Source organism: Lepidochelys olivacea, assembly GCF_965140295.1.
Source record: "Lepidochelys olivacea isolate rLepOli2 genome assembly, chromosome: 4".
In the NCBI taxonomy this organism is placed as follows: Eukaryota; Metazoa; Chordata; order Testudines; family Cheloniidae; genus Lepidochelys; species Lepidochelys olivacea.
In genome coordinates this window covers 119,224,820-119,240,976 of record NC_140414.1, presented here as the reverse complement: position 1 = coordinate 119,240,976, position 16,157 = coordinate 119,224,820, and the positions used below count along the sequence as shown (strand labels likewise).

Sequence of the window (16,157 nt, the reverse complement as noted above, 5' to 3'; positions counted from 1 at the left end):
TTGTACAGGATCTTTATCAAAGGCTCTAACAGAACTTTATAAAGGTAAGTACCTTCCTCCTGTAGTAACAGATGGGGAAACTGGGATGTATGAGGGTCCATGAGTTACTGAAATTCACACTGTAGGTCAGCAGCACAATTCAGATAACAACATGATTGTACAAGCCACTAGACACACTGACTCCTTGGGAATTTCTGCCTGCCAGCTCCAAGGAATTATTAAATCACCACTTCCACCCACCTACATTTAACACATGACTTAAATGAAGAAGTCAAAGTAACCTTTATTTGAACTGCTTGGGGGCGGAGGGAGAGACTTCCTTCAAATCTTGGGTACTTGTAACACGCAGTAAGTAAATACAGAACATAGTGTATTTATTAATGCTTTATCTTTTCCTGTAACACATTAGTAAAAATTATAGATCTTGTTTCTAAAAGAAGATTTGGTTCCTAACCTCACTCCAATGTACACTTGTCAGCAGTTGGATTCCCTGCATTCCAGTCAAAGTGGATTATTCATCACCATCAAAATCCTCAAAGCTCTGTTTATTTTTACATTTGTTCATATGGTTAAAAATTTAATTCTTTGAAAATCCCTTTCAAAATTCAGCATCTTAACAGGTTTTATAATGGGAGATGATGTGGGGTCCCAAGGGGTTGCTCTGTAAATACAGCACATATACAAATGATTTGTGGAGCCACTACATAAAGTGGGCAGTATTCATTGGCCTGACAACATTGTACATTTTGTCATTACATTTTAAAATTATATAGATTTCAAATGCTAAGTAAAACTGTGGTGTCAATGGGAATGTTTTATTTGAATATACTTTTCAAGCCCAAATACAAAAAAAAAAAAAAAGCAGCTACAGGAAAGAGCATCTTCCCCTAATTTTGCAGTATAAAGGAAGGATTTTGGGAAATGGGAAGCAACAACACATCTAAAGATGAACATCATCAAAATGCAAAAAAATACATTTCAAATTATTTGCGAAGCTTTATATTGTACTTGTGGATTTAAAAAATGAAAGACTGTAAATCCCACTCACTTAATACAAAATAATCCAATGAACGAAGTATAAGTGCCAAACTTTGAGAAAACTGGCATTGTGAAAAAAAATCTGATGAGCATTTCCCCATCCCCAATACATTTAGTAAAATAAAACCCAACACCTTTAAAACCAAAATGAAACTTGATAGATCGTTACAACACTGTACAGTTTACTCAGAATTAAGATTGTAAATTGTGGGGCGAGGATGGGTCTAGCAGAATAAATCACGCTCCAAAAGGGATTGTTAACACAATATGTGGACTGTAAGTAAAGTGCATGAAAGGAAGCCTGCTCAGCTAAATGAAGTAGACTGAAAGATCAGAAGTCAAGGGTCATTCACCAGAGCGGCAGCAGGCCCGAAAACCACACTGCAAGTTCTGGCATCCACTGGCGGTTTCAGCATGAGGACCTGCATAAAAACAGAACAAATGTGAAAGGAGGAAAATAGGGTTTGTTCATCTTTAGGACTGTCCTGGCAACCTAGTTATTTATGAATTAGCTAATTTTGCACCAAGGAATGTAGATTTAGAATTGAAGAATTCTCAAAAAAATCTTCATCAGTATCCTTGTTTAAATGCATCTCACTGAATACTTCGGATTTTGCACTGGAAAAATCTTCACACAATGCCTTGGCCGGTGCCTTAGTCCCACCCAAACAACATACATTCGGAGATCACAAAATGCAGGCTGAAATGTGCAACATTTTCGGGTCAGCAAATTTAATAATATCCATTCTGCCAAAAATGAGCAGCCAGGAGTGGGATATTTTCAGAATACACATTTAACCTCCATTTTTAAATCACTCAAGCAGCTTTGTTAACCTTGTGGCACTATATAAATACACATTCTTCAAAACCTGTTCTGTTTATGTGGATGCAGATTTTAGCCTGGAACTTTTTCTGGGAAATGCTTCCATAATTAGCTAGACCTCTGAATTCTCACTTGACATTCAAGACCATACAGAAAGCATCCTCACCCTTTAGAATGCTTTTAGATCATGATTTCTTTTCCAAACATATTAAAGTATACAGAAGATTATTTGCAAGTTACATTTAATTTTTTTAGAAGAAAAAAACTAGGGCACTGTCAGAATGCAAAAATAAATTGAAAATGTAACCCTGGTCAACTTCAATAAACTTAAAAAACCTGAAATGTAACTTTACTCAACCTTGCAAGAAAATAACCTTACAGCTAACATATAAACATATGTAGTCATACAAAAACTGTAGAATAAAAAAATGCAAACTAGTAGTACTGTTGATCTTAATAGATTTTCAGATCTACCCAAACTAAAGAATCTGTCATTTGTTCATAAGTTATACATTTGTATTTCTCTCATGCAGACTTTGCTTGAATTCAGATAGGAAACACTAGTATTGAAATTCTACCCCAGCATCACTTACTTTCACTTACCGTTACACCTTTAAATTAAAATATCAAAAATAGCATACAACACAGAAAGCAATCTGACTGCATTACCTTTCACACTACAGGATTTCATCTGAGATGGCTGTATTATTTTATTTTACCCTTTCAGAGACATGTACAATTTTTTTTTCCATTGAGATTCACTTAAGTCTGGCTTCCAACATAACGCAACCACACACGTTCAGTTTAAATAGTGTGAGATTGTGCAAAGCTCTCCAGAACAACCCACCTCTTCCCCTCAATACACTGAAAATATAAACAAAAACACGAGATATCATATATTTTTAATACATTTTAGAATGTGATTACAGTCAGAAAAGTTATGCACTGACAGCAGCATTTGAGTGTCTTTGACACCATTTGTTCTCAAACAGTAACTTAAGTTAAAAGTAACAAGCTTCCAAGTAAAATGATTTTTGTAGGTTCCAGCACTGAAAGCAAAACCTGGTGTCTAGAAATCTGTTTTCTGCTTCATACTGTACGCCAACAAGCAAGAATATGGAGTAAAGAGTTTAGCTAGCAATTTTATTCATGCATAAGGCAGAATAAAATCCACCTGACATGTCTGCAGGATACTGGCTCCACGGTGCTGAAAACAAAAACTTGTGTTCATCAACAAACAACAGGTATCACTGGGAAGACAATGACCTGAAAAGGTAAAATGACAAAGAGCCATTTTACAGTAAATGTAAACTTCCTAATCACTGTGCCATATCTTGACCTTTGAATCTTAAGCACTTACTGTGAGGGACCCTCTAGCTTTTAGCAGTGGAGGAGGGAAACAGTGCATTTTGGATAGTTGGTTGGGGGAAGAAGAAAACATACTCTGGGCAGCAACACCTTTAAAGTATGTACCCACTGCTTTCCTGCCACTGCCCCGAGGTAAAGTCTGTGGCCACACATCATTTTAGATGATCTCTGAACCCCTACTATTACTGCTAGACCTTGTTTGAGAGAATGTGACCAGAACCACAGGATTCCAGGTGAGACCATACCATTAGTTTATAAAATGACATTAGTATACTTTCAATATTGTTTTCCAGCCTATTCTTCATGCATGTTAACACTGCTTGCTTTTGTCCCCGAGTGGTTACAGTTAATAAAAAACCCAGCAAATATATGAGTAGTTCCAAGTGTTCCTTCCAAAGTACATTATCTTTCACTTGTCAAAACAATTTAATCTGATACTGCACTCCCCCATTCTCCTAGCTTTGTTAGGTCCCTCTGAAGTTCCTCAAAATCTCCTCTATTCTTGATTAACTTAAAGTGTCATCTGAAAATTTTACCACCTCATTATTTTCCAAATCATTAGCAACTATATTAAAAACAAGAATAGTCCCATTCAGTGGTGGATTAGCCCCTGGGGCAACAGGGCCCGTGCCTGGGGCAACAGGGCCCGTGCCTGGGGCAACAGGGCCCGTGCCTGGGGCAACAGGGCCCGTGCCTGGGGCCCCCGGCCAATTGGGGCACCCCCGCATCCCACCCATAGCTCCTGCCAGGGACCAGGGAAAGCCTCCATGCCCCGATCCCATTTCCCCGGCAGAAGTGCCAGGGGGCCGATGGGGACTGTAGGCGGAAGACATGGGGAGGAGTCCCCACTTGCCCTGTCCTAGGGCCCCACAAAACCATAATCCACCTCTGGTCCCAGTAACTTTAAGGTACCCTACTAACCTTAAGCCATGCTGAAAACTAACTCTTTTTTCCTTACTCTGTTTCTTAGCCATTTCCTAATCAATGACAGTATTTTCCCTCTAACACTGTAAGTACTTCATAGCCTATTGAAGGTCTTTGACAAAGTGAAACAGCTGAAATTCCAATTAAGTTATATTTAGTCGGTCCTCCTATACTGACTCTTTGCTGACATGGGGCTCCGTGGGTTGTTGACTTGAACTGGGTCCAGACACTGCGCACCGAGGCCAAGCTGCTCAGGGCAGAGTCTGGCCGGGAAGGCTCGGATGCCAGGCAGAGAGCAGCCTCCATGAGGAGGGCCCTCAAATGGATGTCTCACTCTTTGAGTTCCGGGATGAAAAAGTTCTTACAGATGTGACACTTCTTCACATGTGATTCCCCCAAGCATTTGAGGCAGCTGTTATGGGGGTCACTAAGCATAAGCCTGTTACAATCAGAGCAGGACTTAAAACCCAGAGACCGGGGCATGCCCCACCTGAGGTGAAGTCCTTGCTGGGACTCTATCCTTAACTACGCTAATTAATTAACTACTGTAAACAAACTATTTAGAAAGCCTTAAGGCTCAAATACTGATAATAGCTCTTGCAAGACAAAGGAAAGGTGCTCCGACTAACCAGCTCGGGCAATAAGAAGGAACTGAGAGGGCGTAAGGCTGGCAGCGCCTAACATACTGACGCATGGGTGTGGCATTCAAGAGGGTGCTACAGCCGACCCTACGGATACTGTAAAGGCAAAAATCTCCAGCGGCCGTGCACATGGTCGCACACACCCCTAGAATGGAATCGACATGAGCAAGCACTGGAAGAACCACCCACAGATTCTCTCCCATTCTTCCTGGTTCTGATATACTTAAAGAATTTCTTGTTTGTTTCTTTAATTAGGATCACTGTATCTGAGTACCATTTATGTGTGCTACTTGCTCTTCATATTACCTCTTTACCTTCCTAATTTCAATCTTACATTTTATCTTCCATAGTTTATGTTCCTTTCTGTTGGCTTAATTTAGGTTGGATTTCCAGTTTCTGAAGGATCTCTGTTTGGCTCAAATAGCTTCTTGAATCTTGCCATTTAACCATACAATTTTTTTCCTGGTGGTATAAGCCCCAAGGGCTAGCGTGGATGCAATTATACCAATACAAAACCTGCGTGTAGACCAGGCCTTAAAGTGAGAATCTGAAAACTCCAAATGCGCCTACATAACTGACCCACCAGGCCCTCTATTAAGAGTCCCCAAATCAAGTGAGTGGAACTCTCCTGCAGTGGACAGGCAGCATCATTTATGAAAAAAGATCTGAAAATTGGTTGTGGTTGAAAGTAAAGCCCTCTGAATGCCATAAATGACAAAGAGAAGTCTGCATCATTCACAATGTGCTAAATACCATACTTCAGAGTCCATTTTGTGTGTTGAAATAGACTGAGAATGAGGATTTTTCCCCAATACGATTCCAGAACACATCTTCCCCAAAATAATCCACGATAAAAAGTGATGAGAAGAGAAAGTATGAAATACTTACGTTATTTTAAACAAACAGTTTAGTTTATTGCCAAGTATTAATTTTCCTGCAGTTACTTTGAGAAACACTGAAGTGATATAAGAATAACTTCAGCAATCACAGAATGCAACTGCCTCTGGAGTGGAATGTAGGACACTGCAACACCGCTAACGAGTTTTCAATAAGCAATGAAGAATATCCAACTGAAACTTCAGATCAGATTTAATGAAAGAGAATGTATTATCCAAATGAGAATGCTGCTGGGACACAATGGCTAGCTCTTTAAGCCCTTACACCAGCTAAAAAGGTTGTGGTCTTGATTATGCTCAGCTTAGGACTGTGGTTCTTAACCAGGTGTACAACGCAGAGGTCTTCCAGGAGGTACATCAACATAAATGACTAATCTAATTGCCTTCTATGACAAGATAACTGGCTCTGTGGATGAGGGGAAAGCGGTGGACGTGTTGTTCCTTGACTTTAGCAAAGCTTTTGACACGGTCTCCCACAGTATTCTTGCCAGCAAGTTAAAGAAGTATGGGCTGGATGAATGGACTATAAGGTGGATAGAAAGTTGGCTAGATTGTCGGGCTCAACGGGTAGTGATCAATGGCTCCATGTCTAGTTGGCAGCCGGTATCAAGTGGAGTGCCCCAAGGATCGGTCCTCAGGCCGGTTTTGTTCAATATCTTCATAAATGATCTGGAGGATGGTGTGGATTGCACCCTCAGCAAGTTTGCAGAGGACACTAAACTGGGAGGAGAGGTAGATACGCTAGAGGGTAGGGATAGGATACAGAGGGCCCTAGACAAATTAGAGGATTGGGCCAAAAGAAATCTGATGAGGTTCAACAAGGACAAGTGCAGAGTCCTGCACTTAGGACGGAAGAATCCAATGCAGCGCTACAGACTAGGGACCGAATGGCTAGGCAGCAGTTCTGCAGAAAAGGACCTAGTGGTTACAGTGGATGAGAAGCTGGATATGAGTCAACAGTGTGCCGTTGTTGCCAAGGCGGCCAATGGCATTTTGGGATGTATAAGTAGGGGCACTGCCAGCAGACTGAGGGAAGTGATCGTTCCCCTCTATTCAACATTGGTGAGGCCTCATCTGGAGTACTGTGTCCAATTTTGGGCCCCACACTACAAGAAGGATGTGGAAAAATTGGAAAGAGTCCAGCGGAGGGCAACAAAAATGATTAGGGGACTGGAACACATGACTTATGAGGAGAGGCTGAGGGAACTGGGGATGTTTAGCCTTCAGAAGAGAAGAATGAGGGGGGATTTGATAGCTGCTTTCAATTACCTGAAAGGGGGCTCCAAAGAGGATGGATCTAGACTATTCTCAGTGGTAGCAGATGACAGGACAAGGAGTAATGGTCTCAAGTTGCAGTGGGGGGAGATTTAGGCTGGATATTAGGAAAAACTTTTTCACTAGGAGGGTGGTGAAACACTGCAATGCATTACCTAGGGAGTGGTGGAATCTCCCTCCTTAGATATTTTTAAGCTCAGGCTTGACAAAGCCCTGGCTAGGATGATTTAGTTGGGGATTGGTCCTGCTTTGAGCAGGGGGTTGGACTAGATGACCTCCTGAGGACCCTTCCAACCCTGATATTCTATGATTCTATAAAAAGCACTAGCGAAGTCAGTACAAACTAAAATTTCATACCGACAATGACTTGTTTATACTGATCTATATATTGAAATGCAAGTACAATATTTATATTCCAATTGATTTTATAATTATATGGTAAAAGTGAGAAAAAGCAAGCAATTTTTCAGTAATAAAGTGTGACATTTTGTACTTTTATGTCAGATTTTGTAAGCAAGTAGTTTTTAAGTGAGGTGAAACTTGGGGGTATGCAAGACAAATCAGACTCCTGAAAGGGGTACAGTCGTCAGTAAAGGTTGAGAACCACTGGTATAGGAGATCATGACATCTCTCCTAAGAGTAAGAGCAATTTAGGCAATTACATTTTGTCTCCCTAAATTACCCCTGATGTAGTAATTGTTTACACAGCCTCCAAAAACGTGCTGGATGCTTTACAGAACAAACAGAAGGACATAGTCTCTGCCCTGAAGATTTTATAATCTAATTTTAGGTATGATGCAGTAAGTGAGAGTAAGGACCAGTACTAGAGCAGTAGGATTGCAAAATTACTCAAGCTTGGGCATGTACATACATCTCTGTCACAATAAGCAGCACTTTTTGGTTTTCAGGTGTTATTTTTTGTTGTTTGTTTCTTTTTTAAATAAGACGACTCATTTCTTGTGAGCATCATAAAAGAACCAAGACTTAATGGGCTGGGAGGATTTGAAGAGACTGTTGTGTCTTGGTAGACTAGATTTAGGAAGGTGTTCCATGCATTGGGGTGGAAGTGGAAGACGACATGGAAACAGTGGCAGGTAAAGCACATGAACAGGTCATCAAGGCTGGCATCACTGGCAGAATGGAGGAAGAGAGGGGAATGACATAAGCAACTAGAGATGTAGGAGCCAGGTTTGCACAGGCCTTTGAAAAAGACATTGTGCAGAACAGGAAATCACTTAGGAATTTAAACGGGGGAGGCTGACATGATCAGATTAACCGACAAGGAAGATCATTTGAGCAGCTGCATCCTGGATCCAATGGAGGGAAGCAATGAGAGCACTGAGGAAGCCTGCGAAAAGAGGGTGCAGTAGCCGAGATGCAGGGCATAAGTAAGTATTGGAATAGTGAGCAAGGGTGGGTTTTCTTAAAATATTTACCTTCATCTCCAGCATTAGGGCCCAATCCAACTCCAGCTGAGGTCAATGCAAGTCTTTCCATCAACTTCAATGACAGTTGGATTAGAACCTCAACTTGTCAGTTGAGCTTTGCTTCTACTGTTAAAGCTCTGCCAAGTTCCAACTCAGAACTAAAGTAACATGCCTTCAGGATGAAAAGCACTATACAGATGAAGTTACATATACAAAAGAGACAGCGAGCCAGTGGGGATTGTTGATTTTTAAAGAATATTTAAATAATTCAGAACCATCAAATCATGCACAGTTAGCTTATATAACTCTGATCTCATCAATATTACCCTCATTCTCCTCTCCTGCCCTCCTCTTTTGTTACACTTACTTGTTGCAACTTGACTATATCAGAATACAGGTCGTTAGGAGCAGGAACTTCATGTAAATTTGTACTGCATCATGTACAGTGGGACTCAATTCTGAGTGAAGTTTTTGGGGATTACCAAAATATAAATAATATAGTATATACACTCACTAGTTCATCTAACCATCAAGATTTCCCCCCCCAGTTTAGCCCCATCAATCAAGGTAGTACAAAGAGAAGGGTTAGAGGATTGGGCAAGTATATATCTATCATTCTGAGACAATAACTGCTCACATTTTAGAGAACTGAAACACTCCTCTATGTCAGGTTTCAGAGTAACAGCCGTGTTAGTCTGTATTCGCAAAAAGAAAAGGAGTACTTGTGGCACCTTAGAGATTAACCAATTTATTTGAGCATAAGCTTTCGTGAGCTACAGCTCACTTCATCGGATGCATACTGTGGAAACTGCAGAAGACATTATATACACAGAAACCATGAAACAATACCTCCTCCCACCCCACTCTCCTGCTGGTAATAGCCCATCCAAAGTGACCACTCTCTTTACAGTGTGTATGATAATCAAGGTGGGCCATTTCCAGCACAAATCCAGGTTTTCTCACACCCCCCCCAACACATACTCACTCTCCTGCTCGTAATAGCTCATCCAAACTGACCACTCTCCTTACAATGTGTATGATAATCAAGGTGGGCCACCTCCAGCATAAATCCAAGTTTAACCAGAACGTCGGGGGGTGTGGGAGGGAGGAAAAAACAAGGGGAAATAGGCTACCTTGCATAATGACTTAGCCACTCCCAGTCTCTATTTAAGCTTAAATTAATAGTATCCAATTTGCAAATGAATTCCAATTCAGCAGTTTCTCGCTGGAGTCTGGATTTGAAGTTTCTTTGTTTTAAGATAGCGACCTTCATGTCTGTAATTGTGTGACCAGAGAGATTGAAGTGTTCTCCGACTGGTTTATGAATCTTATAATTCTTGACATCTGATTTGTGTCCATTTATTCTTTTACGTAGAGACTGTCCAGTTTGCCCAGAAGTCACCTACTACAGGACAGGCCTAACAAAGAAAATAACAGAACGCCACTAGCCGTCACCTTCAGCCCCCAACTAAAACCCCTCCAACGCATTATTAAGGATCTACAACCTATCCTGAAGGATGACCCAATACTCTCACAAATCTTGGGAGACAGGCCATTCCTTGCCTACAGACAGCCCCCCAACCTGAAGCAAATACTCACCAACAACCACATACCACACAACAGAACCACTAACCCAGGAACCTATCCTTGCAACAAAACTCGTTGCCAACTGTGCCCACATATCTATTAAGGGGACACCATCACAGGGCCTAATAACATCAGCCACACTATCAGAGGCTCGTTCACCTGCACATCCACCAATGTGATATATGCCATCATGTGCCAGCAATGCCCCTCTGCCATGTACATTGGTCAAACTGGACAGTCTCTACGTAAAAGAATAAATGGACACAAATCAGATGTCAAGAATTATAACATTCATAAACCAGTCGGAGAACACTTCAATCTCTCTGGTCACGCAATTATGGACATGAAGGTCGCTATCTTAAAACAAAAAAACTTCAAATCCAGACTCCAGCGAGAAACTGCTGAATTGGAATTCATTTGCAAATTGGATACTATTAATTTAGGCTTAAATAGAGACTGGGAGTGGCTAAGTCATTATGCAAGGTAGCCTATTTCCCCTTGCTTTTTCCTACCTCCCCCCCCAGACGTTCTGGTTAAACTTGGATTTATGCTGGAAATGGCCCACCTTGATTATCGTACACATTGTAAAGAGAGTGGTCACTTTGGATGGGCTATTACCAGCAGGAGAGTGGGGTGGGAAGAGGTATTGTTTCATGGTCTCTGTGTATATAATGTCTTCTGCAGTTTCCACAGTATGCATCCGATGAAGTGAGCTGTAGCTCACGAAAGCTTATGCTCAAATAAATTGGTTAATCTTTAAGGTGCCACAAGTACTCCTTTTCTTTTTACTCCTCTATGTATTATCTAAGGACCTGTCCTTTATAGCATGTCCTCAAAATCCACATTTAACAAAGACAGTAGTGATGAAGAAATCTTTACAAGGTATATTTGTAAACAGTCCAGGGAAGATGACAAAAGCTTTTTTTTTTTTTTTTTAAATGGTCATAAGACACTCATTCTACTACACTAAATGCATAACAATAGCTGCATCTGTTCTCCTAGGCAATACACCTCTCAATGCTATCAAAGTGGGCATATAGGGTCATTGAAGGTAGCCTACATCTATTCAATGTGCCTTCTCTGCCTCCTCATTAGCATAAAGAGGGTAGAAGTAGATGCAGAGGAGTCAGCATTGAGAACAGGCAAGGGGGATAACTAAAGTAAAAATGGGAAAGTCAAACATTCCCCTCAGAGAAACCCAAACCCTTCAATTATACTCAGTTACAAACCAACCATCCAGTTTCTCTGATGTGAAGCTGGAACCTAATTCTCTGTACAAAGCCTAATTCATGATCTTGGTACCGCTGTGAGCTTGTAAGGGGCAAAGAGCACCACATCTTCCACAAAGGAGGAAGTGCGACGTACAAAGGATCTCAGCATTAGCAACATTAGCACTGACCACAAGGGAAGGAGATGCCCTGTGTGAACACATGTACATCAATGCTCTAGTATTATGGACTGTTCTGCACATTGACCAACATGATCTCTCTCCTCCGTGCTACTAGCACTTAGCCTTATTCTCATGGGCCCACATGACTACAGTCACTACCATAAGAAAGCAATCCCACTGAGGGTTTGGGGTTTATTTGTGGTTGTTCATTGTGCTGAGGATAACTGATAAACCTGAGAGGTATTTCCATCCTTTGTTACTTACATTTAATTTAGATGCAAGATACAAGGAATCACAAATACTCACCTATACAATATATATGCTCACAAACAATTTGAAATTTTTAAAAATCCAGTGTAACACAGAAGAAACTGAGGCAAAGGCTAACCTGATAAACCACAGAACTCACTGTTATACAAAAAAAAAAGTTTAAAAATTCCCTAAATCAAACAACTTTGAGCCCCCAAAAGTTATCATGTACTTTACAAAATGACATTACCGTTAATGTTGTCACAGTAGTAAAAGTGTTCATCGTTTAAAGAAGGGCATGCAGCAACCAAATCCTGCAGGCCCACACCAGTTATAGTAAGACAACCCGAGAGATTAAGGTGTTCCAAATGTGGCAGTCCTCCTCCCAGGGTCAACGCCCTATGATCAAAGAGAAAGTCAAAACGTGTTAAGACAGAACAAAGAACTGGATTGCCGTCAACGCAGATGCTTCAGCTGCGTTGCCAAGTTCATGGATTTTCTAAAATCAAGCAATGTTAGCATTGACACAAAGGAAGGTGATGCCCTATGTCAACACTCCTACGTCAATGCTCAAGTATTCTTTTTATAAAAATCAAAGGAGTCACTAATGCAGTGGTCAGCCTTGAACTTGCCAATTTTGTATTCAATAATTAGATGCGCTTACTTTAGCATTTATATTATTACCTGAGTGTCTACTGCAGATGCTAAAGCAAAGTTATTATGTAAGGCAATTAGAAAAACAAGAAACTAGAGCTTCTTCTTTCTCCTCCTTACATCAGGTCCCATTTTTGCCACTCTTTTCCTTTGAAAGGGAAGCTCCAGACTGCCCAAGTAACTAGACTGAGTCGGTTGGAGTTCTGCCTGTTATAAGATTAGAGCCAGCACAGACCGGAACAAAATTCCTCCCTCAGCTCTGCACGAACATCTGAACTCCGACCAGGGCTCAATCCAGATAGTAACTGTCCGTTGCCCAGTTGGGGCTAGAAGTCAGACTTACTTTTTCAGAAAACCCAGAGCCAAACGATGTCTCCCAAACACATATTACTTTAGCCAGAGATGCTCAATTCCCTAACTTGTGGAACTGTTCCCAATTTCTTATCTCCAGAGAGTAACTTCCAGAAGTTTAACTTAGATTGTGTCCAGGTCCTCTCGCTACACAAGAGAAAGGTGCAGTTCCTCTACAGAGCCCACTGATCTGCACACAGAACCTTCATTTAACATTGGTGTAGTCTCTCGTTTTTACAGAGGAGAACAACTTTAAAGCTAGGTTTCAGAGTAGCAGCCATGTTAGTCTGTATCCGTAAAAAGAACAGGAGTATTTGTGGCACCTTAGAGACTAACAAATTTATTTGAGCATAAGCTTTCATGGGCTTCAGCCCACTTCATCGGATGTATAAAATGAAACATATAGTAAGAAGGGGGGCGTGTGTACACACACACACACACACTTCTTACTTTGTGTTCCATTCTATGCATCCGATGAAGTGGGCTGTAGCCCAAGAAAGCTTATGCTCAAATAAGTTTGTTAGTTTCAAAGATGCCACAAGTACTCCTGTTCTTTTTAACTTTAAAGTTGCAAGTCTGAACTTAACTCAAGTACTGTTTTTTGTAATACAATGTGGCACTATTCCCTAATAAGCACACCTTTTTGATTTTAAGAACAGGTGATTCCACATTTTATAACAAAGTTGATCTTTGTGCTATTTTATACTTCGTTATTGGATGACAGGCATTTAAGAAGTGAACTCAACGGATGTTTTGCAGAATAAGTACCACAAAACTAGCCACTGTGAATTAGATTCACCTCAGCATCTGTTGGTGCAGAAATAGTACCACACTGCAAAGTTCAGGGCCAGATTTGAACTTGTCCTAAATCCAGGCACAATAAGATCAAGAGTTTTGATTCAGTGCCTTCTCTAGGTATTGTGTAAATGTTTCATACAATATATACACATTTATGGTGTTATGGTCAAAGATAGCTAGAGCAAATGATAGGTGCTCCTTTTAATTTAAGTAAAAACTGAAATTTTACGTATGTTTTTAAACAAGAATAGAAATTATTACACATACGCAGTCAGACTAAATTAAAGTGGCTATTGCAACCCCAACTTTTAATTATTTTAAACAATGCATTCTTAATGCTACATTCATTTAGGTTGTAGTGTTTAATTATCTGCTTAATGCGAGCCTTTATACACTCAGATTTAAAACCTGGATTCCTAAACCTGTATTTAAGAGTCTATATGCAAACTGAAACCAATGAGAGGAATGCGTTGCTTACACCTCTGAAAATCAGGCCAATGGGAAAATTTTCAAACTCGACAGACACTTTATAATAAATATTTAAATGTGCAGTATGTTGTAGACAAAACAAAAATTGCAGAAACCTTATAAAAAAATGACTAATCTACAGTCTTCTGCCACATCAGTGGTTTTCTGTCTTCTCCAAAGCAAGGAGTGTTTGTTTTTAAATATTATGTGTTTTGATATTCCTCATGAAAACAGAGAAAGAGCTCCTTTCCCTACCCTGTCCTCTGCTCAGAGAGAACAGCAGCTCATGAGTCTGGAAATATGTACTGTGATGCCACAGAGAGCAAGCCTTGTTTGACTGAAAGTCTTAGGAGACTGCTATGCTGCATGTTCAGAAATGATTTTTTTAAGTCTTCGCTAAACTATTGGCACCAAGTCCTTAATGTCCATGTCAAGCTTCATTTGCTATGCACTATATATCATCTCATATACAACTTGTTCTTGTTTACATACAGAATTATGCCCAATACTATACATGAATATTTTTAAAGGAGACACTACTCTAGCTTTTCAGGTTTTCACACAGTAAGCCAATGAACCAGCCATTAATCTCTTGCTGAAGATATGTATACTTCTAAGGATTGATTCCAAAACCCACCTAAAACTGCTGTGCATAAAATGCTGATGCACCTTCAGACAGATAAAATTACATATCTTCTGAGGATTCAAAAATTCTTTCTTCCAGTGAAAAGCTACCGCTTAGATCAAGTGCCACGAAGCCAAAATTATATTAAGTCATAAAACTTGAAAAGTAACTACATAAAAGCTAAGCTATAAACCTCTCCCACAATCACTACCAGGAAAATATTATGTACATCAGGCTATTAAAATTCAGTCATCATGTAACTATTGCTATGTATCTCTGAACAGGGAGCACTTTGAATTAATACATTTCATAATGTTTCTTATTTTTATAAGAACAACATACGATCTCATCTTGCACGCCTAATTTGACCCTGCTGCCTTCCTCATCACATTTGATAGCTTTTTCTTCCTTGAAAGCTAGGAAATTCTCTTTGATGACTGCAGTAGCTCAAAAATGGCTACTTACCTGAGACCGTGGTCTGTGATCTGATAACATCCAGACAGACTGAGGAACTGAAGAACTCGTGCAGTCTCTTGGTCTGATTTTTCACTCCCAGAGTATGCAAAGTCTTTTCCCTCTGACTGTCTAGTCCTTGTTGTTTTTTTACACAGTGCAGAGGACTCTGGAAGTGCTTGTATAGTTCTTAGTGCCATCCGAGCACAACAAAATGAGTGACTGCAATAAGTAAAGGCAGTAGAAGCACAATGCTGCTGCCAACAGACACTAGTCCTTAGTCCAACAATGTCTTTATTGTAACAAGATGCTGAACAACTAAGACTGGATGCTGGTTCCACCACACAAAGTCCCTCAATATTTCTGCGTCGCCCCACAGCAGCATCTTCAATATCAGCCAGATCATCTGCATCTAGCATCCACACATAGGCAGAGCTGAAACTTTCTGAGCTGACAGGTTTAGTCCAATAGTGCTCATTACCTTCTTCCTTGATAAGAGGTTCATTAGTTATATCATGCAAACTGTACTTCCTGTTGGACTGCATGGTAATGTCTTTATTTCTCCATACAGTCTTTGCACTTCGGTTTCTGCAACTTTTCAGAACTCCTTTGTTGTTGTGGGCTGATAAGATTCCCAAAGCTCTGGAAATCTTCTCCATGGCCACATCTGTGATTTTTTCACAACCAGACAGATCAAGATGGCGAAGACTCTGACAACAACCAACCCACGACCAACTGAAATCAGAAAAGGATTAATTGAACATACAGTTCTATGTATGTTTGTAAAGGCTCTTAATGAACAAACAAAGGCAGGTAAGTAGTTTCCTGACTTTTGTAGAGAAATTCGATATTGAAATTAATTCATTAAGTGTTTATACTACACGTGCCTCAGCTCTGAAGGGAAAGAAGAAAACAGTTAAATTAAAAAATATGATTTGGCACTCATCCTACAATGAGAAGTACTTTTATAAATGCCCAAAAAGAGTAAGGATATCTAAAGAAACATGGAATGAAACATGCACAGTAATGTTATTTAAAACACTAAGTAAGAGGTCCACAACAACAGTTTAATAATCTCCAAAATGATTTGTAAGACGAAGTGAAGCTACTGGAAATCTCTGTGGTTGAACAATTCTCAAAAGCAGTTCTTGTTGACATAGTTTCCAAAAGAGCTGTCCTAATCTACTGGA

The 16,157-nt window shown here is 40.2% G+C and overlaps 1 protein-coding gene across 1 annotated transcript in view; it reads right to left on the bottom strand.

Annotated features, from left to right (window-relative positions):
- Window positions 1–263: 263 nt before the first annotated feature.
- Window positions 264–16,157, bottom strand: part of FBXL5 (F-box and leucine rich repeat protein 5) — a 54,805-nt gene continuing 38,911 nt past the window's right edge. The window contains exons 9-11 of the mRNA XM_084625975.1: window positions 14,980–15,702; window positions 11,869–12,017; window positions 264–1,460 (exon numbers count right to left, since the gene is read on the bottom strand). Coding sequence (XP_084482101.1) covers window positions 1,384–1,460; window positions 11,869–12,017; window positions 14,980–15,702 — 949 coding nt within the window. The 3' untranslated portion in view covers window positions 264–1,383. The remainder of the gene's footprint in view (window positions 1,461–11,868; window positions 12,018–14,979; window positions 15,703–16,157) is intronic.